Raw genomic sequence first — 22,827 nt, forward strand, 5'->3', positions numbered from 1 at the left:
CATCAGTCACTGTTTCTAGGGCGCAGCAAAGGCAGATCCATTGTGGAGGTACTCGAGATGAGTAGAAGCAGTGATGTGGGAGCTCGATCTCCTCCTCTTCCCTTCAATCCATACCAGCAGCAGCAGCAGCGCTATCCCCCAATGGCGCCACCAGCTGCTGATTTCCCACCACCTCAATTCTTTGCCAGGCCGCCGCTCTCCAATCCTCCTCTAGATCCTACTCCGCCGCCACCACCACCACAGCAGCTCTATTCCAGGCCGCCATCCTCGATGCTCTCCACTCCACCTCCTCCGATCCCATCCAAGGCACCGCCCTTCGCATCGCCTCCTCCATTTGCAGCGCCCCACCAATTCCAAGGACTCCAAGGACCTCCTCCTTCTCATCCTCCTCCTCCTCCTCCCCAGGCTCCCTACTTTGGTGGATCACCAGCGTACCAGCAGCAGCAGCAGCAGCCATTGCCACCGCCATCCCAGGGATACTTCGCAGGGATAGCGCCACCACTTCCTGGCGTTGCTGCTCCTCCAGGCCATGACATTGCCGACGAGTTCGAGTCTCTATCCATCTCATCAGCTCCTGGAACTGCTGCCGACGTCAAAGTAGAAGCGCTTCCCAGGCCTCCTCCGGATTCGTGTGACACCTTTGCGCAACCGGCTTGGTCGAATTGTCACCCGAGGTACTTTGAGCTCACCACCAACGCCATCCCGGCATCACACTCGCTTGCTGCTCGCTGGCACCTTCCCCTGGGAGCTGTGATTCATCCACTCGCCGAGGCACCTCCCGAGGTAATAGACAAAGTTTCCTTTTTTTCTCTCTCTTGCTCTCTCTTTCTCTCGCTCTCTCATTCTCCTTTCTCTCGTCTCTAACCAACGTAGAAGCTGTGCAAAACTAGGAACAAGTGCCCGTCGTTGATTTTGGAACGTCTGGTATTGTGAGGTGCCGCAGGTGCCGGACTTACATCAACCCGTATGACAAGTTTACTGATGGCGGCAAGTATTTCCGCTGTGCGATATGCAACCTTCTCAACGACGGTAAAGCAGGCGTTTCATTCTCACAAAGGAATCTCATGTTGTTGCTTGTGTTTCCAGTGCCCATGGACTACGTGTGTGCCCTGGATGAACAAGGAAAAAGGAGGGATGCTATGGATCGGCCAGAGCTCAGTCAGGGCAGTGTTGACTTCGTTGCCCCGATGGAGTATATGGTCCGTCCACCAATGCCCCCGGTCTACTTTTTCCTGATTGATGTGTCGGTCGCGGCAGTGAGATCGGGCATTCTACAGGTATTATACCTTGCAGCAGCACAGACTATTTACCAAATCCTTCTTCTCCAGATCGCTGCCGATACAATCAAATCTTGTCTTGACAAGCTTCCAGGCTACCCGAGGACTCAAATAGGCTTTTTGACGTTCGATAGTACTCTTCATTTCTACAGTCTCAAGGTAAGCACGTTTCTGTGGCGTCTTTGTTAGTTTAACTTGGTTTTGCAGTCTTCGCTTACTCAACCTCAAATGGTGGTTTTGGCACAAGTGGACGACCCGTTTTTACCAATGCCCGACGACCTTCTCGTCAACTTATCTGAATCTCGCCTTGTAGTTGAAGCTCTGCTGGATAGTTTGCCATCTATTTTTGCCAACAATGAAAACGTGGAGTCTGCCCTTGGTCCTGCTCTGGAGGCTACCACATCGATAATGGTTCGCCCCTTTGATTTTGTTGTCTATTGCTAACTAGGCCGATGGTATCTGTCAGAGTGAAATTGGAGGAAAGCTGCTTATCTTTCAGAGCACGCTGCCCTCTCTTGGCGTTGGCCGCCTAAAGCTCAGAGGACAAGAAGCTCATGTCTATCAAACGGACCGCGAGCCCGCTTTGCGGGTGGCAGAGGACTCGTTTTACAAGCAAATGGCGGCCAAGTGCTCCAAGCTGCAAATCGGTGTGAATGTGTATGCATTCTCGGAGAAGTACACCGATGTGGCGTCCTTGGGTAAAAACGTTGTCTTGTCTGGTTGCTCAACCATAAGTCGTACTTGTTCCACAGGTACTCTTGCAAAGTACACCGGCGGTCAGGTTTGCTATTACCCGGGATTCCACGCAGCCGTCGACGGAGAGAAGCTGACGTACGATCTCTCAAGGGACTTGACGAGAGAAACGGCTTGGGAAGCCGTGATGCGGATTCGTTGTGGAAAAGGTAATGCCTTATGTCGCTGTTTTACATGGTCTCATCTTGGTTTTGCTACAGGAATAAAGTATTCCGTGTTTCATGGCCACTTCATGCTCCGGAGCTCCGACTTGCTAGCTCTTCCGGCCGTGGACTGTGACAAGGCCTTCTCGGTGCAGTTTGCTTTGGAAGACACTTTGCTGACGTCCCAGCTGGCATACTTTCAAGTCGCTCTGCTGTAAGCTCGAATCTCTTGTGCGTGTGATATCATACTCAGCTCCTTTGGTGCTTTACAGGTACACGTCGTCCTCGGGAGAACGGCGAATAAGAGTGCACACGGCTGCCGTTCCAATTGTGCAGGAGCTGAGCGTCATGTATAAAGAGGCGAACATTGGTGCTGTTGTTGGGGTGCTCAGCAGACTTGGTAAGCGCCGGCATACGTTTCGAGCTAAAACAATGTGCTGTTTTGTTGCAGCCGTGGAGAAATCACTGAATGATAAGCTGGAGAATGCTCGGCAATACGTGCATGTAAAGATGGTGAATGCGCTGCGGGAGTACAAGAACATGTATGCGGTGAAGCATTCACTCATTGGCCGCATCATCTTCCCCGAGTCACTCAAGCTACTGCCTCTCTACGTGCTGGCCTTGTCCAAGTCCTTGCCTTTGCGAGGTGGATTCATGGATGCTACACCTGACGAGCGCTCCGCTGCTGGATACCAGATGATGACAATGTCCCGACCCTCCCTCTTGAAACTTCTCTACCCCGCGCTGATTCGGCTCGACGAGTATCTCCTACAGGTAATGAGTTGCGTTGATTGGATCGCCAAGAATGAGACAATTGTTTATGCGCAGGGAAGCCGAGGTGGAGGTGTGGACAGTCCACCGCAGCTGCCACTGACGGCCGAAGTTTTGGATCCCCGCGGTGCGTTCGTCACCTCGGACGGCCAGCGCTTTGTACTGTGGCTGGGAAACGTGCTCCAACCCGAGTTCGTTGCTGCGATCCTTGGGCCGCAGGTAGCTCACAGCTCCGACCTGAGAAAGGTGCGCGCGTGTGCTTTTGTTGCTTGCTCTTGGAGCCATATTGACATGATGCTTGTTTCTTCCATACTCCAGGTCCCGGTTGTGGAGCAAGACAACGACTTGTCGAAACGCTTCCATGCGCTGCTTGCAAAGTTGCGCAAGCAAAACCGGTGGTGCCACCAACAGTGCGTGGTGGTGCGGCAGGGGGAGTCGGGCCGGGAGCTCCAGCTCGTTCACTCCAACATGGTGGAGGACCGTGGCGCTGGATTTCCTTCCTACATGGAGTGGATGGTCCAGATCCACAGGCAAGTCCAGCAGAAGATCTAAAGTAACAAAACACTAAGTTAAAAGCTTTGCGTCCATTCAAGAAAAAGCGAGCGAGACTTTCAAGTGTAAAGAATATCCACGCGGATGCTCCATGTATTCGAATATCCGTAGATGCCCGGCGGATATTCTCGGCCTTTTGGTTGAAAGAAACGACTGCCCTAGCGAACAAGGACGGAGGTTTATCATTTTCCGCGCACCAAATCTGTGAGAGAGCGTTGTTTAGATCGATCGGGAATGGTGGCGCGCTGCATTGGTCCCTGTAGTGACAGCTAGATCACAAGTAGCTGTGTGTAGCTCTAGAGCAGCAGTATGAAATTCGGGAAGCGGTTAGCTAGCCAGATGGAGGAGACGCTACCCGAGTGGAGGGACAAGTTCCTGTCCTACAAGCAGCTCAAGAAGCGTCTCAAGCTCATATCGGCGCCGGATTGCTTCACCCAGGCGGCGTTTGAATCCGGCGGTACCAGCCCCGTTCGGGAGGAGAGCGGGACATCTGCCGTGGATGTTGCCGTGGACGAGCTCAAGAGATCCGGAGGCGCTGCTGTTGCTGCCATCAAGAGCGAAGGCCTTGAACACGCGGAGGAGCAGCCACAGCAGCAGCAGCAGCAGCAACAAGAAGAGTCCGAGTTCACAAGCTTGCTGGAAGTGGAGCTGGACAAGTTCAACACCTTCTTCATGGAGAAGGAGGAGGAGTATGTGATCCGGCTACAGGCAAGTCTCTCTTTCTTCTCGTCCAAGGATACCTTCATCTTGCTTATGCTTGCCGTGGTCGCTTCCGAGCAGGAGTTGAAAGATCGCATCGAGAAGCTCAAGTCCAAGCCTGACGTGACGGGCCTCGATCTGGAACAGCACGAGGAGCTCATCCAGATAAGGAAGGACATTGTTACGTTCCATGGCGAGATGGTGCTGCTCTTTAACTACAGCTCGCTCAACTACACAGGTAAATCCATTCATACGCGAGTGACACTTGTAACACTTGCATGGACACTATAGGCCTGGTGAAGATCCTGAAAAAGTATGACAAGCGCACGGGGATGTCTCTCCGCTTGCCCTTCATCCAGGGGGTGCTGCAACAGCCCTTTTTCACGACGGAGCTTCTGTCCAAGTTGGTGGAGGAGTGCGAGAGAAATCTGCAAAGCATCTTCCCAGCAGACGAACTCGCGGCCATTACCAAGGCTCCCGAGCAGCCGGAGCTCACAACCGACGCCGAGGAATGCGATCCGGAGCAAGTGGAGGGCATCTACAGGAGCACCATGGCTGCGCTGCAAACCATCAAGGACTTGCGCAAGGGAAGTTCCACCTACAGCGCCTTGTCCTTGCCACCGCTCGGCAACAGCGACTCGTGACATAGACACATATATATCATATGATACTCTCCACACCTTGTGTGTGTGTGTGTGTATAACCATCTTACAATGTCGTCTAATCTAGAGCAAGTTCTCAAAAGCCACAGAGTGTCTCTCGGAGCCACTCAGCATGTAGCATCCATGAACTTCTGCAAAGCACCGCCCAACGTAGTAACACTCGCAGCTCACCATGTCTCCAACCTTGCAAGTCACGTTCCTGATGACAGGAATGGGGCACGGCGGCGGGCTTTGGCAAACTGGAACATATAGACTCAGTCACAAACCATGATCATTCCAGGAAAAACGATGACTTACACTCGGTAGATTGCAACAATTGCCTGCTCGTGGGAGCCTGCGCCAAGCGTGGAATCAGCGACAAGGAAATATATTATTCACTTCTAGTTACCTGTGCTGGATCGAGCTTACAGATTCTGCGTCCATGCTTGATCGTGAGCTTGCGATTTTTACTCACGCTTACTTAACCTGTCAACCCTGAGCAGCACAGTCCTACCAGATTTGCCAGCACTGCCATTGCCACCCGCAGCAGTGCCATAACTCTAGATTGATTGAGTGCCCAATGTGGTTTCAATGCGGCCGAGTTTTTCAAGCATACTCGACCCCCCGGGTGCCTTGTGGAAGCGCAAACACCGTGCTCTTGACCTCTCAATCAGGCGTGGAGGCGAGTCCCGCGTATCTTTGGCCACTCACAGGCATTCTTCACTCCACCTGGGAAACATGATATCCAAGAATCGAGTGAAATTATATTACCTCACGAATGAATGGTTTTAAACAGAGAGCAGTAGAAGCTAGGCTACAACATTCTCGTTCTTTCTTTTCGATGTCTCAGACACTAGGAATGCCTCGCCCACATTTGCTGTGATTCCAATCTACCATGAAGTTGTATATAGTCTAGTAGAGTAGAACACCACGAGACGAAAGAAGTGACGATGCCACAGCAATCTCTTTGATGTTTACAAGCCAAGAGCACCAAGAGGTGTCAAGCCCTGTCCCGCCTCAAAGTAGAAGATAAGCATGGCGACCATGGCGAGTCTGGCGTGCTTGATCTCGGCAAGCTGAAGCCTCTGGAGCTTGTCAAAGTCGGGAACGTAGTCCCCGCCCTTCATGCTCCCGGCTAGCCGCAGCGGATCAAAGAACTTGCCGCCGGGATAGCCTTGCAGCCCGGTCGAGTTTGCAAAGTTGACGGCCGTTCGCGACCAGGGCGTTGCCCACTCCACCGCCTGCGTGTTGGGCTCGAAGAAATCCACGTACCTCTTGGACTCCACCCAGCCCATGAGCAGGAGCTGCGTCCCCAGCAGGCTGCCAAACGAGAAGGGGGCCACGGCACCCGGCGCAGCACCAGCCTCGAACCATGGGATTCCAGACCACGCCTGACCCACGAAGATGCCCACCACCGCCGCCATCGCCCACCTCCCGTGGATGAGCTCCGCTTCTCTGTACCACTTGAGGAAGGCCGGGTCCTTGCCCAGCCCAAGGGGATCAAAACCATAGTCGCCAGGGAGCCTGCATTCATCATTCCTCAATACGAGACTAGAAAAGGATAACAAGACTTACGATCCATCCAGCCACTCGGGATCCACCAGGTCGCCACCTCCTCTCACCCCGGGAAGCCACGACTTCTTGCCGGATGCCGGCTTGGCGGATATCTTCCTGGTGGCCATCGCCATGACTCGGGCTCCATTGCTGGGGCAGTGCGACAGGAGGGCGTTGCTCCCGCTCACAAACGAGGAGCTCGCGAGCTGCGAAATTGCGGCGCTGGCTGCGCTTGTGCTTGCCACGGCCATCTCTCCTCTCACCTCTCTCCTCGGCTCTCCTAGCTTCGCAGGATTCTGATCGAAAAAAAGTAGGAAAAAAATGTGTGGTAGATAGAGGCCCCGGATCTGGTTAGCCAATGGGACGCATTCGCGGCAAAATACCAGCCAATGGCTGCCGAGGAAACGGATTAAGCGTTGGAGGCTGGGCTTGAACCTTGGACCAGCCACTTGATTTTGCGCTGTTTAGCAAGCATCTCCATTGGAAGCCGTCCGGCTCAAATGGCATGCTTTGTATCAAATCCTTGGCGTCTTGGACATGCCCGGCACGCCCCAGCATGTCAACCAGGCAGCAGTAGTGCTCTCTCGTGGCCGCAATCCCGCAATCGCACACCATCACGTCGAAGCAGCGCCTTCCCGTGGTGGACTTCCCAGTGTGGCTGCAAGCAATGAACACGGAGACGAAGCACCCTTGATCCACAGCCATGCCGGCCGCCATCATCTCGTGAAGCACACGAAACGCTCCACTGGGCTGTCCATTGCGGGCATAAGCCGAGAGTGTCGCACTCCATGATGCAGCATTGCATTGAGGCATGGAATCAAACACACGGCGTGCTGTCTCCACTTGCCCGTTCTGGGCATGTGCAGCTAAGATAGAGTTCCACGACACCACGTCCCTGTGGGGCATACTGCCGAACAGGGAAACAGCCTCCGCTAAATACCCACCCTGAAAGAAAGCAGCCAACATTGCGTTCCAAGCCACCGCATCCCTCTGTGGCATTGTGTCAAACGTGAACTTTGCTGCCTCTACAAGACTTCTGGAACCATATGCTGCAAGCATGGTTGTCCACGATACCATGTCCCTCTCCGGCATCCCATGACTAAACAAGAGCTCAACAATGGTCACTCGTCGAGCTGCTGCCGCTCGCAACATCAACATTGCATTGAGTGATACCAAATTTGTCACTGGCATCTCCTCGAATAAGCGCTCGGCAGAGTCAACATTCCCCGCCTGGGCGTAAGCTACTAGCATGGCAGTCCACGACACCACGTCTCGCTGAGGCATCATATCGAACACCTTCCTGGCTTGTGAAATATCACCACTTTGGCTATATGTCACCAGTAGTGTCGTCCACGACACAAGATCCCTCTCGGGCATCTGCGGGAAGAGGATGGCGGGCTCTGAGGATGCCGTTAGCATTGCATTCCATGCAACCAGATTGGTTTCGGGCATGAGCCACTGAAAAAAGTGCGCCGCTTGGCTTGGTTCACCCAGATGCAAGTACGCGGACAACATTGTTGTCCACGATACAATGTCTCGCACTGGCGCTCCATCAAACACCGCCTTGGCTCGCTCCAACTCCCCGTTGCGGCCATACACATCCAACATGGAGTTCCAGGACACAAGGTCCGGCTTTGGCATGCAATCGAACAGCGTCGCAGCAGCCTGCACGAGCCCGCCGCGCGCAAGGGCCGTGAGCATTGTGTTCCAAGAGGTCTGGTTTCGCTGGGGCATGCTATCAAACAAGAGTTTTGCATCTGCAAGCCATCCATTCCGGGCGTACGCTGCGAGCATTGCATTCCAGGAGACGACGTCCCGCTGCAGCATGGCATCAAAGAGCTGTTTTGCTTGACCCACAAGGCCATACTGGATGTAAACGCTCATCATGGCGTTCCAAGCAACTACGCTCTTATCCGGCATCCTTTCAAACAGCTCTATCGCATGCTGCAGTTGCCCGTTCCGGGCAAACGCACACAACATCAACACCCAGGTAAAGCAGTTCTTGTGCTCGGCGGCTTGAAATGTTTCTTGAGCATCCGCCAGCCTTCCAGACTTCCCATGCATTTCAATGAGCTTGTTGGTCACAAATGTAGATTCTGGTTCTCCGCAGCTGCCGGAGGTACCTTGAGGTCCAAGCATGCCTACGATGATGCATCATCAAAGGCAAACTGCATGTAGAGATTGGATAGCTGGACGTAAGGAAATGAGTCCTCCAGCGCTAGTGGATCGTCACTTTCCATAATGGCAGAAATGGCATAGTCCACCGCTCCGATAGCGTCGCCCTGCGTGTTACTGGCCGCAAGCATCGCCTTCCACGCGACAACGTTGGGCTCAAATGGCATTGTGTGGAGCAGCTCCTGCGCATCTTTCAAGAGGCCGGCGCGGCTTAAAGCGTCAGCCACGCAGAAGTAGTGGGCTGCGGAAGGCTGGACGCTGCCACTATGGAAACAAACAGCTGCCGGGCAATCTCTGCGGCGCCCATTCGGCTGCATGCCATCATTGCGAAACCTCGTCGGTGATCCAGCCTTCCAGGCCCATCTCCCCAAACAACTACAACGCGTCCTCTCCATATACGCAGCCCAGTTCCTTGACATAACCCTGCCGGGCACACAGCACCGTGTTCCAGGACACTAGAGCCGTTTCTGGCATCGCAACAACCATGCTCTCCACAGCAAGAACGCTGTTGAAACCATCCTCATTGCAGTGATAGTTTACATGTGGATTGAGAAGTGCATTGAAGCAGCACAAACTGTGCTGTGGCAAGCAGTCAAAGAGGGCTTTAGTCGTTTGCAAGTCCCTAACACGGGCAAAAGCGGACATGAGAACAATCCACCAACAATGTCCTTCTGCAGCATCTTGTTGAACAGCATACTTATCTCACCAAGATCTTCATTCCGAGCATGACAGTCTCACATTGTCGTCCATGAAACGGCCGTGGGGCACGGGAGCATGTCAAGCAAAGCTTGGGCGGCTTGCATTTGTCCGGCCTGGGAAAATCTAAAAATTAAAATCATAGCGTTCCAGAATCCCTCTCGGGCATTTGCTCAAACGCCTTCTCTGCGTCCAGGACATGAGAGAAAATGCGCAAGCCAACGCAGTCCACGTCCATATATCTCTCTGAGACCAGCAATCAAACAGGTGTTGCAGGCATTTGCTTCCAGAAGAATGAGAAGACGTTGGGTTGTTGTATGGTTATATGCGTGTGTTCTCCAAGCTGCCACTTGCCATACATGTCAACAAACACCAACAAGATGCACTAACATCATCTTCGTCAAGACTCACAAAACAAAATATCAATATTTGATTATAGCTGAAAGATTGGTCTTGGCATATTCCACTAAGCCAGAATGGTTTAGATTGTCTTTCCATGTAGGAAGGAATTCTCTCTTTTCTGTTTCTCCCCATTACTTCGTGTTTCTTCATCTCCCTCGTTTCTCCTCTTTCCTGGCGCAAATCAGTCGTGTTTCCCACATATCTTAATATTTGGCCTTTTCTCTAGGACTTCCTCGACAAATGCAACTAACTCGGGTTGATGGTGTAGTAAAATTTTTGAGCATGAAGGTATTGATCTCTCATCATAACATTGAGTGTGTAATTTGTAATTTATCTTATGAAACTAGGATGTGGGAAAAAAGTTATGATGGTGGAAACATTCCTTATATTAAAAGAAGAATTTAATTCCCACTTAGAGTCCATTGTTGGGATTAGAGTGTACAACTGAAGAGATCTCGAAATCATTTTTGATTTGGCAAACAAAGGAAGTGTGGAGGAGCAACACTCTCCAGTACTACTAATTTAGTTTTTGCACGTTGGCAATTTTAATGCCTGCTTTGATGTCTGCCCCCAGGGTCATCACCTTCTTCATCTAAGTGGGAGTTGAATTCTTCCTTTAAGATGAGCAATGCTTCCATCATCAAAACTTACTCTCACATCTTAGTTTTGCAAGACTGCACATCTTGTAACTTAATGTTATCATGAGAAATATGTTTCAAGTCCATTCCTTCAATATCTTCATTTGCGATGATTTCATCATGTTCCGAGCCAGCTGTGTTCAACATGCTCGGTGATCTCATCCATACCTATAGCCATTGCCATTGCCATTGAAAACATTACCCTAAAATACAATCTGATCTTGGAGACAATATTCAAGATCAAATGCAACCACCTGAAACTGATGCTGTCATGCATTCCTCTTGCTGCTCATGAAGGCTAGCCTTCCATTTGTTGATCAAACCATTGAGCATTTCAAACAGAAGCTCATCCAAATGAAGGCATTAATAGATCGTTCTTAGATGCAGCGTACACTGGGGTTATGAAGATGTCGATGCCCGTGGAACCTCGTGTCATGGAACACCTTGCTCCAGGCGGTGGTGGCGACGAAGATAATTGCCAGGAGCGAGATCGCGGTGGACTGGTAGCAGCACAGCGCCTGTTCGACGCAATCATTCCGATCGTAACAGTCTAACATTGTCGTCCATGAAACGCCCGTGGGGCACGGGAGCTTGTCAAGCAAAGCTTGGGCGGCTTGCACTAACAAAAGCTAAAATCATAACATTCCACAACACGGAATCCCTTTCGGGCATTTGCTCTCTGCGTCCAGGACACGGGACCCGGACTGAATAAATGTGCAAACCAACGCGGTCCACGTCCATGCATCTCGCTCAGGCAAGCGATCAAATAGGAGCTTTGTCTCTTCAAGCTGCCCGTTGTGGGCATTTGCTTCCAGAAAAATGTTCCACGAGAAGACGTTGGGGCGTTGTATGATTGCAAACACAGTGCGCACATTCTCCAAACTGCTGCACTTGCCATGCATGTCAACAAGGAGATTGGACAAATATCTGTCCAACAACACATTCCACCAAGCGCGATGGCATCTTCCGAGCTCTTGGTATTTCCAGCGTTTCGGATCAGGCGAGTTATGTGACACATAAGAATCTGCTCTCATTTGATTATTTATTTATTACCATCTGCCTACTTAGTTGTACAGGCAATTCAATTTTATGTCGCTTTGATCGGTTTCAGGTCTGCTTCTACGAAGAGCAAACACAGAGGCCTCAGTTGTTTCTCAATCACCTGCAAGGTGAGAAGATTAAGATTGATTTGCAGTGATTACAACCCACCTGATTATAGCCCGGACTATTATAAAATTGTGCTACAGCATTCTCTGGAAAGTGTTCAAGTTATGTTATAATGTGCAAGAAGGTTTCTAGTTTACCTGATGCCAGGCGCGCAACAAATGCATGAGAATAAAGAACGTCTCGGTCATAAAGATTTTTGCCTAGACCAAATCCAAGATACCAGTGTTAGAACGACTACTTGTACGTAAGATTTTCTCAACTCACCAACTGTTGTTTGCAAGACAATTGAAGGCATGGATACAGATAGACCCTTCAAGGATTCAAGCACACTTTGAATCTGTGCATGGCTTACGCCCAGATTAAATCTGAACATAGCCATGTGGATGATCTCGTTTGGAAAGTTCTGCACAAATACAAATTGCATGTCAGATATTAATGACATTGAAAACCTTCCTGCCTGAGCTGAATCGCCATTTACAACCGTGTTGTAGTCCACACTGTCTTCACCCTGCAAATATCACAAGTAAGGAACAAAACATGAGGCGCACAGCTAGCCTACCCGAAGATAAGGGATCTGAGGCAGCACGGCCAATGCGAACTGTTTCGAGAAGTAGTATTGCAGCAAGGTTCCTTGATCCGGGAAGCGAGCAAAGAGACCATGGGTGAACCCGTCGACATCTTTGAGTAGTCGGCCTGCAAAATAGAAGAAGAGAACTTAGTGGGGAGGAGCCGAAAGATGTGGGCCTCGAATTGCTACCTGTGAAGAGTGTAATCACCCCCGGAAATGTCCTGAGACTGTCCAAACTGTTGAGCACCTTCGCCTCGGCAGAAGTGTTGGATTTGAGACCAGGCATCTTGAACAAGACAGGGTGGTCCAATAGGCCACTTGAACTCGTTGCAAAACCGATCAGCAACATAAGCAACGAAGCCAGGAGCTTAGTCATGACAAGATCCATTGTTGTGATAGCACTGAGCTCCAAGTACCTACACAAGCAAGAAACGGGACGAGACACAGAAAAGTCGCCTTTCTGGCATTGTTAGGTGAGCAAACAAGTAGAACTCGTTAGAGAGATGGCTTGATGAGGCACGCCGAATGTCGACCTTGTCCACAGTTGCACGTACTGCGCAGCTGCTCCGGAATGCGTCGAGTGTGTCAGAAGTGAAGCGCATTGCCGACATGGCGCAGAGCGGCGACAATGCGTGGTCGGAGGAGAGTCGAACCTACCTGGCCAACCTCGCCGTCCACATGCACGCCAAGCTGGGAAGCACAGAGGATGCCGCGCAGGCATTTGCCGGAATCAGGCAGCCCAATGTCTTCTCCTGCAACATGATGCTCGCAGCATACGCCCGCAATGGCCAAGTTGAGCCCGCGCGGCAAATGTACGAGTGGATGCATGAGAGAGGTGTTGCGCCGGACGTGGTGTCCGGCTCCTGCCTGGTGCGTGCTGCTGCCCAGGCCGGGGATGTGGAGCAAGCCAAGCGCTTGTTTGACTCGTTGCCTGCTTGGGACATGGTCACCTGGAACGTCCTGCTTGCTGCATATGGCGACTGCGGCCACTGCAGCGACGCCAAGCGCCTCTTTGACACCATGCCCAGCCGCGACATTGTGTCGTGGACCACCCTCCTCCATGCTTTTGCCCAGCACGGGGACCTGGCGGCAGCGCAGGCCCTGTTCGATGCCATGCCCGCGCGGAACCTCGTGTCGTGGAACACCTTGCTCCAGGCGGTGGTGGCGGCAACACTTGACGAAGATGATTGCGAGGAGCGAGATCGTGGTGGTGCTGCACTGGTAGCAGCACAGCGCCTGTTCGACGCCATGCCTGCCATGGACGCAGTGTCCAGCACGGCCCTTATCTCGGCCTATGGCTCTGTAGGCGACCTGGCAAGCGCACGAGCTGTGTTCGATGCCATGCCCGTGTTGCACCGGGACGTGGTCGCCTGGAATGCCATCATTTCCGCGCATGCCCGCATTAACGACCTTCCCACCGCCCGCCGTCTCTTTGATTCCATGCCACACCGCGACACTGCGTCTCACAACACGATGGTGATGGCATATGCCGCAACTGGGCATGTGGAGGAGGCCAAGAACATGTTTGATACCGCTCTTCTTGTGAACATGGTGTCATGGAACTCCATGCTGCAAACGTATGCAACGCACTTGGACCTCGCGGACGTTCTCTCGCTCTTTAAGCGCCTCCCCACCCGCGACGTTGTGTCGTGGACCATACTTGTTGCAGCAATTGCCCGAAGCGGGGATATGCAGTGGTCGCAGGGCGTCGTGTTTAGCGCCATGCCCGCCCGAGCACTCGTGTCGTGGAACGCGTTGCTGGCGGGGTATGCGCAGGCGGGGCGCGTGGAGCGCGTGAATGCATTGTTTGCCACTTTGCCCGAAGCCGACGTTGTCACCTGGAGCGTGGCCATGGCCGCCAACGCAAACTCCCCAGACCACACTGGCGACTCGTGCCGGCTGCTGCACACCATGGCGTGCCACGGCCTGCAACCCAACGCTTGCAGCTTCCTGGCCCTCCTCACAGCCTACTCCAACCTCGCGCTCCTCCGCCCCGCCTGGAGGCTTTTCCTGTCCATGGTGGCCGACTTCCGCGCCCCGGCGGCGAGGGAGCACTACTGCGCCATGGTGGCGCTCCTGGCGCGGGCGGGGCGGCTTGACCAGGCGGAGGAGTTGATGGAGAGCATGCCGTTCGTGCCCGACGCGTCCGGGTGGGGCGCCCTGGTGTGGAGCTACAGGGCGGAGGCGAGGCGCGGCGCCGGTGGAGCAGCGAAGGCTTTGCTGCTTGGCGAGGAGGCCGAAGCGCTGGCCCTCGCCTCGCAAATGCTGGCGCCGTGCTAGAAATGACTGACTGACGGAGCGCCGTTAGGGTTTCCAGGCGCGAAGGGAAAGGGTTGGGCGACCTTGGCCCAGCGCGGCATTGGGTAGGGCGGCATCGCCATCGGCATTGTCGCCATTGTCAAGGGCAGTCGTGCGCATCGCATCGCATCGCATCAGGTGCTTGTTGCTTGACCGAGCTTGGTTGCGAATCGGGATGCCCTGACTCTCTCCGAGATGTGCATTCTGTGTGTGGCGTCGAGGTGGTCACGGCGCATCGTCACTATGCTGCCGTGGCTCATCTTCCCGCTCGTGCTGGTGTGGACGCTCTCGCAGCTCCTGCCACCCGGGCTGAGGTTCGAGATCACGTCCCCCCGGCTGGCGTGCGTGGGCGTGCTGCTGCTCAGCCTCGCCTGGTACGAGTTCTTCATGCCCCGGCTGTCCGAGTGGCGCACCCGCCGGAGCCTGGTGCTCCACGAGAAGAGGAAGATCGAGGCGCAGGAGGCGGCCAAGTGGAGGAAGGAGGCGGTGCGAAAGTGTAGGAACTGCTTCATGGCCTACAAGGACCAGAAGCCACAGCTGGGCGGCAAGTTCATGTGTACCTTCTGCGGCCACCTCTCCAAGCGCCCCGCTCTCGACGTCCCCGCGGGGGGCATGCCCGTCAACCGCTACATTGGCAGCGGCAGGAAGGAGTTGAGGATGCAAGGGAGGCGGAGCTGGAGCCAGGACGTGTGGCCCGGCGTATGGATGTCCGCCAGCGACAAGTGTGTCATCGGCGCCCAGACCTCGGGGCTGCTCATCGTCTTCCGCCTCGTCTCCTTCGTCGGCTACTGCCTGTGGTGGGCGCTCTCCAGGCTGTGGAGTGGGGGGATTATGTCCGACGCGGACAGCTCCCGGACGGACAGGAAAGCCGGGCACCGGAAAGGCGACGATGGGAGTGGCCAGGAGAGCAAAGTTGACAGGGTGAGGCGCAAGGCGGAAGAGAAGCGGCTGGCTAGGCTAGAGAAGGAACAGATGGAGGCCGAGGAGAGAATGCAACGGGAGGAAGTAGCCAGGCTTGTAGACGAGCGCAGAAGGCAGAGGGCCGATGCTCAGAAAGACAACAAGATGGCTGACGAGGTCGGGAGTAGTGACGAGCAGGCCCAACGTCGGAAGCAGGAGAAAGCCGGTGGCGACAGAGGCAAAGACTCGTGGAAGTCAAGGAGCGGGGCTGTTGCTCTCGAGGATCCAAGAAAGGCCAGGGACAAGAACAAGAGAGACAAGAGGCCCGATGCTGCCAGGCCCGTCGTCGTCGTCGAGCCTGGGCTGGCCAAGACTGAGACGATCAAAGCAGTGAAGTCATCCGTGGCCGTAGCCAAGCCGGTTGTTGTTTGCCCGGTCACGAAGCAGCAGTTGATGAAAGTCAAGGCGTCGGTGTTGAAAAAGCAGGACAAGCATGTTGTGTCCGCGACGGCAATAGCTGGTACCACCTCGTCAAGCAAAGCGAACGCAAATGAAGGAGTGGCGCGTAAGCCATCCGCGTGGAACCGGATCTCTTGGGCGTGGGGTAAAGGAAGTGGCACAAGGATGACCAAGCACCACCAGAGTATCAGTGAGGTTCGTAACCTGTTCTTCACTCCGTTGCTTTCAAGTGACACGGGTAATCGTTGTCTGCTCAGGTCCAAGGCTTGGATGCTTCAACTAGCACATCTCCTGACGTCGACGGCGTCCCGCCATCGCCATCACCATCACCTGCTCTAGTTGAGGCTGATCTGCAAGCGCTTCACGACAGCGCCTCCTTGGCTAGTCCCCGCGCGTGCAAGAACGAAACCGCCGGCCTGTCACCAGTCGACGATTGCCCTCCTCCTCCTTCCCCGTCCCAGTCCGTCTACTCGACGTTCATGGCCAGTGTTCCAGATGCACAACCGGCTTATGACAGATGGGTGGCTAGTGACTTGGCTCCCAAGTCGACGTGGAAAATGTGGGAGGCACCCAACCTCGATCTTCCGAGGCTTACTCAGTGCATCAACGGCGTGGGTCCAGTGTCGTCCCAGCCCAGCGGTGACCTGGCATCGTCATTCCTAACCAGCGGCCCGGTCGGCATCGTCCCGAGCGTCCCCATCACCAATAACCTGTGGTCCAACTATCATGCATTCGAGTCTGCAAGACGGATATGGGAGGATGACTTGCAGTCGGAGGTGACTCCGCCCGAGTTTGTGGATTGTATCACGCAAGAGGTTATGAAGGACCCAGTTATTGCGGCCGATGGGCATTCTTACGAGCGCTCAGCGATCGAAGCGTGGCTCAAGTAAGTCTTGTTCTTCCTTTGTTGGTGCTGTACTAACGCTCCAAAGGGACGTCTTCTTTTGGTCGCCAGGACGCATGATACATCCCCCAAGACGGGAGAAGTGTTACCTTCTCTAGGCAGCAGCGGCGGCGGAGTTGATAAGTCATTGCGGCCGAACCACAACCTGAGGGGCCAAATCATCGAGTACAAAGAATGCATGCAACGAGGGTATGGTGCATTGTTTTGGTGATCTCAACTTGGCTTATTCGTGTCCTCCACCCAGGTTAGTGCCTGCCGCCAGTGGTGCTGCCGGGTGGCAGCAGCCGGCCGCCACAGAAGCGGTGAGAAAGGGTCATGTTGGGGGCCTCTACACACCTCCTCCTGGGCTGGGATCAGTGTGGGCATATAGCAGCACCACCAATATCTCCTAGCCTGCCTTGGCCTGGCCTGGCCTGGCCTGGCCGTAAACTCTTCTACCTAATAAGCTAAGTCTTTGTTTCCTCGTCTCTCCTTTGCTAGGCCTAGGTTGTGTCATGCCATGCGGCTGCTTGGCTTCCTCGCGTCTGTTGCCGCTGCTGCGTCGTTCGGCCGAGGGCGAGGGCGAGGGCGATGGCAAGGAGGGGAATGTGGCTTGTATGTGCACGCCAGCACCCCGTCGCCCACGACCTGTTGGAGCCGGGGGATCAGCGTGCTCAACTACATCGTCCCCAAGAAGAAGAAAGGCGTCAGGCCTCGCTTCTGCCTCACGCGGCTCAAGAAGAGGAGGATCATCGGCAACCTGGTGAAGCGGTCCAAGAGGCATACGTGGACGAGCAAGAGGAGGCTGGCGATGGAAGTGGATGCCGTCAAACAGGTGGAGGAGGAGGAGAAGAGGAGGAGGAGGGCCGTAGAGGACAGGCCCCTGCTGCTGCAGCTGAGAAGGCAGCAGCAGAGGGCGGGCCGGGTGCGGAGGATTCTGGGCGAGCAAAGGACCTTTGCAGACAAGGCCGCCGACGTGTATGCCGAGCTCATTCGCCTGAGAGCAGCAGGCAAGCCATTGTCCCAGCTGAGCTACGACGGCATTGAGAGGTGGTTCAAGAGTGACACCGCTGCTTTCGCGGGCCAGAGGAGTGCGGAACCCGGCAGGGCACAAGTTGCGTCGGCACTGGAATCCAACGGGAGCGTGTTTCATGGCCTGGGGTGGCTGGGCAGGGGAAGGTGGAACGTTCACACCACGACGATAGACGATGCTGGAGTGTGCCGGAGGTGTCACGAGCAGCTGTCCACGTACAAGACCGACGCACAAGAGGCGGACAAGTTCGCCCGTCACATGGTGAACCTCGCCTCCAAGAGCGTCCATCGCTTGCATTTCGACATGTTCTCGGTGAGCCAGCTTCCTCTCCCCACCCCTGTCTGTGAGTGACGACGCTCTTTTCCAAAGGATTGGATGCACCTCACCTCGTACGACGCCATCCTGGACGGTCTAAGCTTGCGACGCTGCAACGTTGACTCGCGCCTCAAGCTCGTCAGGAGCGCAACCTTCCACGACATTGTGCGTTACGTTACAGAAAGAGTGTCGCTCCTGCTGCTCACTGGCCCATGTCTGCCTTGCAGTTGAAATCAGCGGTGGAGGAGCTGCGAATGCGGTCCCTCAAGTTCTTGGTTGTGCTCGACACCGAGGGAGCTCATGCAAACGGGAACTCACCGGTGGCTGGGGATCCCAAGCTGTTTCTGTACCAGCTGAAACAAGACAAGGAGCTCTACACGGTGCCCAAGGGAGTGGACTCGACCTGGTAGTGGTACCTTCCAGCCTTTTATTTCAGTGGTTGTTATGTTCTTTGCTCCCCAAGGCTTGCCCTCTATGCTGCCATGAAGCACGGATGCATGCTGCTCACCAACGACACCCTGGAGAAGCCGAGAAAGCTATACCCAGGCATGTTCTTACCCAAGTGGATGGAGAGGCATCAGGTTTGTCTTTCATTCATGCTGATTTTTTATCGTCTGCTCCATTTGCGCTTGCAGGTTCGTTTTGATCTTCCAATTCAGTTGTCATGGCCGCCAGCTTATTCGGTGGCGATCCAGGTTGGTTTGCCTGCAATTGTTTCATTTCACCGCCATTTATCCGAGTCTGCTTTTTTCTTCCAGGAGTCTCTGGAGGGCTCGTGGCATGTTCCCAGCTACAGCGCTCATGATCTGACACAACCTAGGCCGTGGCTATGCATCACGCGGCCAAGAAAGCTGGTCTACGAAAATAACACAACGCGGGTGGTAACCATCTCCTAACCTTTGAAGCTAGATGCTTGACAGGGCCAGCGAAGACAAGCTTGCTGTTGCGATTGCATCGTGCGTCCAAGTTGACACGCTGAAGCAAGTGCACTTGCGTATCTGCCAGGAGTTCCCTCGGACCCCTTACCTGTTGAACTTGGTCGTGCAAATGTACGCTAAGCTGGGCGATCTGGAGTCCGCGTATCAGACTTTTACATGTATCAAAGAGCCCAACCTTTACTCCTGGAGCCTCATGTTAGCCGCATACACTCAGCACGGACAGATGCAGCAAGCAAGGCACCTGTTCGACAAAATGCCCGAGAGAAATGTCGTCGTGTGGACATCCATGATAACAGGATACTCTCAAGCCGGGAATGTTGAGGAGGCCCGGTGCATTTTCGACGTGATGCCTGAGAGGAATATCGTGTCTTGGAGTGCCATGCTGCAGGGATACGCCCAAAATGGGCACGTTGACGAAGCTAAAGACGTGTTTGACAGAATGCCTAGGGTGAACGTCGTGTCTTGGACTGCCATGGTTCAGACTTATGCTGAGAACGGGCATCTTGTAAAGGCCAAGGTAATGTTTGACCAAATGCCCGAGCGAAATCTCATAACCTGGACTGTTATGCTTTTGGCATATGCCAATGGTGGGCTTGTGCATGAGGCAAGGGTGACGCTGGAGAGGATGCCCGAGTTCTCGTTTCTCTCTTGGAACATCATGCTTTCGGCGTATGCACAGCAAGGTGATCACAACAATGCAACGCGTACGTTTGATGCTATGCGAGAGAGGACTGTGACCAGCTGGAACGCTCTCATTTTCTCGTGTGCTCAGAATGAGTCCATCAAGCAGGCCGAACACCTCTTCGAAACGATGCCCGAGAGAAGCCTGGTGTCTTGGACCTCAATGATTTCGGCATACGTAAGTGTTGGTTGCTTGGAGGGATCGAAGTGCGTCTTTGACCGTATGCCGGAGCGGGATATAGTCGCTTACAACACCATCCTGCAGGCGTATGTCCAGTCGGGGCATTTGGACTATGCAGAGACATTGTGTGAGAAAATGGCGAGGCACGACGTTGTAACGTGGACAACTATGATGGTAGGCTACGCCAAAGACATGAACCTGTGTGCGTGCAAGGCTATGTTCTACCTCCTGCCAGACCGCAACTGCATGTCGTGGAACGCTGTTCTTGCAGCCATTGCCCAGAACGGGCATCTGGTAGCTGCGAGGCAAATGTTTCAAGAGATGCCAGAGCGTAACATTGCCTCCTGGAACACTATGATCGCCGCCTCCTCGCATGCTGGACAACCCGCCGCAGCAGTAATGCTCTTCCACTTTCTCCAGGCGGAAGGCCTTGCTCCTTCGGACATATCATTCACGAGCCTCTTGCATGCCACAAGCCACGGGGGTGACTTGTCCGAAGGCTTGCTATACTTCAGGTCGATGGTTGCTGATTATGGTCAATCGCCTCTGAGAGATCACTTTTGTAACATGGTCGACATCCTTGGACGAGCCGGCTACACTCAAGAAGCCGAGGAACTTGTTAACTGCATGCCATTCCTTCCGAAAGAGGTGGAATGGGGAGCCTTGCTTGGTGCCTGTAGGATCCACATTGATGTCACCCCTGCCGCTCGAGCAGCCGAGCATATTCTCGAGCTGGATCCAGACCACGGCTCCGCGCGTCTCTTGCTGGAAAGCATCTACGCCGGTCTGCGAGATTAGTGTACTCTACGTACCTACTGTACTGCACACTGTGCCCTGAATGGAAGGAAGGTGGCTCATGCCAGATGCATGGTGTTTGTGCGTCTCTTTCTTGTGCCAACGCAGGGCTTGCTCGAGTGTGCCTTTGTGTATATAAAGCTCACATTTGATCGCCATAAACATCCGCCCGTCTCGCTTTCTCTCCTGTGTCATCTTTTACCACCCATGGAGGCGCCTCTCAAGTTTCTTAGCTTCGCTGCCATCGTAGCCTTTCTGGTGGCAACAACGGCACCAAGCGTCGTGGATGGTGCGACGTGCACCTTCGAGTCCACATTGCCCGACCTTGCCGACTGCCGCCCCTACGTATCGACTGGGAGCACCCAGACCGATCCCACCGCCGCCTGCTGCTCCGAGCTCCGCAATGTCGGCCACTCCTGCCTCTGCGATCTTCTCAGAGACACCAAGGTTCCCTCGGACATTGATATCAACAGGGCCGTTGCACTGCCTGGCAAATGCAGCCTTCCCGGCGCCGATTCCTGCAGCTAAGCATGGACGCTGACGACACGAGGTAAACTTCTCTGTGGTCATACCTGGGTTACCTCACGCATTTCTTGCAGGGTGCCATGCGTCCCTTTTGTTTCAGAAAATAAGTCACAGTAGTTTTGCGTTCTCACAATAATTGTCTGGTGACCGTTGACACCGTATGTTTTTTTCCTTTAACTGAGGCGCTGATTATCAAGTTTTTATCATGTTTTTTTGAGCGTGGGGTGGGGATAAGATATGTAGGCTTTAAATTTAGCTCTCCCCTGTATTAAAACTCTCCGGCTCGCCCCTTTCGCCTTCCAGAAGGAACAAGCCACCAGGTACAGAGAACGACTAACTGTGTTCAGGTGCAGGGATGGAGCGATCATCGTTGATTGTCGCGTTTGGCGAGATGTTGATTGATTTTGTTCCCACTGTTGGTGGATTGTCGCTAGCGGATGCCCCGGCCTTCAAGAAGGCGCCAGGTGGCGCGCCAGCCAACGTTGCTGTGGCCGTGTCCCGCCTTGGTGGGCACTCGGCATTCATCGGGAAGGTGTTGCGCTCTCTCTCTCTCTCTCTCTCTCTCTCTCTCTCTGTGGTTGGTTCCTGTTTTCAACTCCCTTGCGGATCCTGAATCAGGTTGGCGAGGATGAGTTTGGGTATATGCTGGCCGAGATACTCAAGCAGAACAAGGTTGAGGACAGGGGCATGAGGTTCGACCCCCATGCTCGCACGGCCCTCGCCTTCGTTACGCTGAAAGAAGATGGGGAGAGGGAGTTTATGTTCTACAGGAATCCAAGTGCTGATATGCTTCTCAGGCCTGATGAGCTCGACGAGGAGCTTATTAGCAAGGTGAGTGAGGCATGACTTCAGCTGGCTGACTATTTTGATGGCTAGGCGTCGGTGCTCCACTATGGGTCCATCAGCCTCATCTCGGAGCCATGCAGATCGGCACACCTGGCAGCCATGGACGTGGCAAGCAAAGCAGGCGTGCTACTGTCATACGATCCCAATTTGAGGCTGCCACTGTGGCCTTCGGCTGAGGAAGCTCGCAAAGGAATCTTAAGCATATGGGACAGGGCCGATCTCATCAAGGTAAATCTAACAATTTCAAGTAAGCAAGTATTACAAGTGTTACAGGTGAGTGAAGAGGAGCTCCAGTTTCTGACTGGCAAAGATCCATTTTCGGACGAAGCAGCCCTGTCCGTATGGCATTCAAACCTCAAGCTCTTACTCGTAACTGAGGGTCATCGGGGTTGCCGCTACTATACGAGCGTAAGCAGTTCCGTCCTGGGATCATACACTCATACATGTTTATAACAGGATTTCCACGGGAGAGTGGACGGTATCAAAGTGCAAGCCGTAGACACCACCGGTGCTGGGGATGCCTTCGTGGGAGGCCTTCTGAGCCAGCTTGTGGGCGATTTGTCGCTCTACAAGGTATGCATATATGTAGCCTCAGGACATGCATGATGTGTGTGGGCTTTCCAACAGGACGAGCAGAGATTGAGAGCAGCTCTCAAGTTTGCCAATGCATGCGGAGCAATAACGACGACGGAAAGAGGTGCAATCCCTGCATTGCCTGACAGGGACACGGTGCTGCGGCTCATAGGTACGCTCTTTTTATCATTCCCTGCAGTAACAAACAAATTGACGCAGACGAGATCCCCAAATCTCGGATGCCCCGGGCGCCTTCGTGGTCCAACATCACGCGCTGGCGACTTGAAGATCACGAGCACGAGGGAGCAGTTCCAGCAGCGTGAATCCAATCATATGATCACTATGCTCCAATTGTGAATAAACG

At 53.9% G+C, this 22,827-nt stretch overlaps 11 protein-coding genes across 13 annotated transcripts; 8 read left to right on the forward strand and 3 right to left on the reverse strand.

Annotated features, from left to right (window-relative positions):
* Position 1: 1 nt before the first annotated feature.
* LOC9639726 (protein transport protein Sec24-like At3g07100) lies at positions 2-3,531 on the forward strand. 2 transcript variants are annotated; one of them, XM_002986007.2, is made up of 12 exons: positions 2-783; positions 891-1,029; positions 1,087-1,277; positions 1,329-1,436; positions 1,485-1,688; positions 1,744-1,975; positions 2,030-2,179; positions 2,231-2,387; positions 2,446-2,573; positions 2,625-2,947; positions 3,002-3,190; positions 3,263-3,531. In XM_002986007.2, the coding sequence occupies exons 1-12, from the start codon at positions 58-60 to the stop codon at positions 3,494-3,496; spliced, it is 2,781 nt and encodes a 926-aa protein (XP_002986053.2). In that variant the 5' UTR covers positions 2-57; the 3' UTR covers positions 3,497-3,531. The 2 variants fall into 2 exon arrangements, with proteins under 2 accessions (XP_002986053.2, XP_024515649.1); XM_024659881.1 differs by having other exon boundaries at positions 2,625-3,190; positions 3,263-3,521.
* Positions 3,532-3,670: 139 nt separating this feature from the next.
* Positions 3,671-4,943, forward strand: LOC9639727 (SPX domain-containing protein 1). Its single transcript, XM_024659883.1, has 3 exons — positions 3,671-4,204; positions 4,277-4,433; positions 4,487-4,943. Exons 1-3 carry the CDS (start codon positions 3,806-3,808, stop codon positions 4,837-4,839), a joined length of 909 nt encoding a protein of 302 aa, XP_024515651.1. The 5' UTR covers positions 3,671-3,805; the 3' UTR covers positions 4,840-4,943.
* A 637-nt stretch (positions 4,944-5,580) lies between these two features.
* On the reverse strand, positions 5,581-6,699 carry LOC9639728 (chlorophyll a-b binding protein CP24 10A, chloroplastic). Its single transcript, XM_002986072.2, has 2 exons — positions 6,412-6,699; positions 5,581-6,360 (listed from the first exon to the last, which is right to left on the reverse strand). The coding sequence occupies exons 1-2, from the start codon at positions 6,639-6,641 to the stop codon at positions 5,811-5,813; spliced, it is 780 nt and encodes a 259-aa protein (XP_002986118.1). The 5' UTR covers positions 6,642-6,699; the 3' UTR covers positions 5,581-5,810.
* A 42-nt stretch (positions 6,700-6,741) lies between these two features.
* LOC112340843 (pentatricopeptide repeat-containing protein At4g02750-like) lies at positions 6,742-8,529 on the reverse strand. The gene has a single exon (XM_024659961.1). The coding sequence runs from the start codon at positions 8,527-8,529 to the stop codon at positions 6,742-6,744; it is 1,788 nt and encodes a 595-aa protein (XP_024515729.1).
* Positions 8,530-11,326: 2,797 nt separating this feature from the next.
* LOC9639793 lies at positions 11,327-12,515 on the reverse strand. Of its 2 annotated transcripts, XM_024660010.1 has the most exons (7): positions 12,226-12,515; positions 12,028-12,161; positions 11,926-11,976; positions 11,733-11,871; positions 11,606-11,668; positions 11,511-11,554; positions 11,327-11,463 (listed from the first exon to the last, which is right to left on the reverse strand). In XM_024660010.1, exons 1-7 carry the CDS (start codon positions 12,422-12,424, stop codon positions 11,389-11,391), a joined length of 705 nt encoding a protein of 234 aa, XP_024515778.1. In that variant the 5' UTR covers positions 12,425-12,515; the 3' UTR covers positions 11,327-11,388. The 2 variants fall into 2 exon arrangements, with proteins under 2 accessions (XP_024515778.1, XP_024515777.1); XM_024660009.1 differs by having other exon boundaries at positions 11,733-11,976.
* Positions 12,516-12,561: 46 nt separating this feature from the next.
* LOC112340844 (pentatricopeptide repeat-containing protein At4g02750-like) lies at positions 12,562-14,316 on the forward strand. Its single transcript, XM_024659963.1, has one exon. It carries the CDS (start codon positions 12,562-12,564, stop codon positions 14,314-14,316), a length of 1,755 nt encoding a protein of 584 aa, XP_024515731.1.
* Positions 14,317-14,358: 42 nt separating this feature from the next.
* LOC112340861 lies at positions 14,359-17,064 on the forward strand. Its single transcript, XM_024660006.1, has 4 exons — positions 14,359-15,888; positions 15,951-16,579; positions 16,649-16,786; positions 16,842-17,064. The coding sequence occupies exons 1-4, from the start codon at positions 14,530-14,532 to the stop codon at positions 16,987-16,989; spliced, it is 2,274 nt and encodes a 757-aa protein (XP_024515774.1). The 5' UTR covers positions 14,359-14,529; the 3' UTR covers positions 16,990-17,064.
* On the forward strand, positions 17,064-18,834 carry LOC112340862 (proteinaceous RNase P 1, chloroplastic/mitochondrial-like). Its single transcript, XM_024660008.1, has 6 exons — positions 17,064-17,921; positions 17,979-18,089; positions 18,152-18,330; positions 18,388-18,505; positions 18,560-18,619; positions 18,683-18,834. Exons 1-6 carry the CDS (start codon positions 17,097-17,099, stop codon positions 18,818-18,820), a joined length of 1,431 nt encoding a protein of 476 aa, XP_024515776.1. The 5' UTR covers positions 17,064-17,096; the 3' UTR covers positions 18,821-18,834.
* LOC112340845 (pentatricopeptide repeat-containing protein At4g02750-like) lies at positions 18,834-20,522 on the forward strand. Its single transcript, XM_024659964.1, has one exon. The coding sequence runs from the start codon at positions 18,834-18,836 to the stop codon at positions 20,520-20,522; it is 1,689 nt and encodes a 562-aa protein (XP_024515732.1).
* On the forward strand, positions 20,518-21,246 carry LOC9639729 (protein LIM2). Its single transcript, XM_002986010.2, has one exon. The coding sequence runs from the start codon at positions 20,592-20,594 to the stop codon at positions 21,045-21,047; it is 456 nt and encodes a 151-aa protein (XP_002986056.2). The 5' UTR covers positions 20,518-20,591; the 3' UTR covers positions 21,048-21,246.
* A 78-nt stretch (positions 21,247-21,324) lies between these two features.
* Positions 21,325-22,825, forward strand: LOC9639730 (probable fructokinase-4). Its single transcript, XM_002986011.2, has 7 exons — positions 21,325-21,576; positions 21,663-21,875; positions 21,921-22,118; positions 22,164-22,298; positions 22,347-22,463; positions 22,518-22,635; positions 22,683-22,825. Exons 1-7 carry the CDS (start codon positions 21,400-21,402, stop codon positions 22,784-22,786), a joined length of 1,062 nt encoding a protein of 353 aa, XP_002986057.1. The 5' UTR covers positions 21,325-21,399; the 3' UTR covers positions 22,787-22,825.
* The last annotated feature ends 2 nt before the right edge of the window (positions 22,826-22,827 follow it).

Source organism: Selaginella moellendorffii, unplaced genomic scaffold (genome assembly GCF_000143415.4).
Source record: "Selaginella moellendorffii unplaced genomic scaffold, v1.0 SELMOscaffold_71, whole genome shotgun sequence".
Lineage (NCBI taxonomy): Eukaryota > Viridiplantae > Streptophyta > Lycopodiopsida > Selaginellales > Selaginellaceae > Selaginella > Selaginella moellendorffii.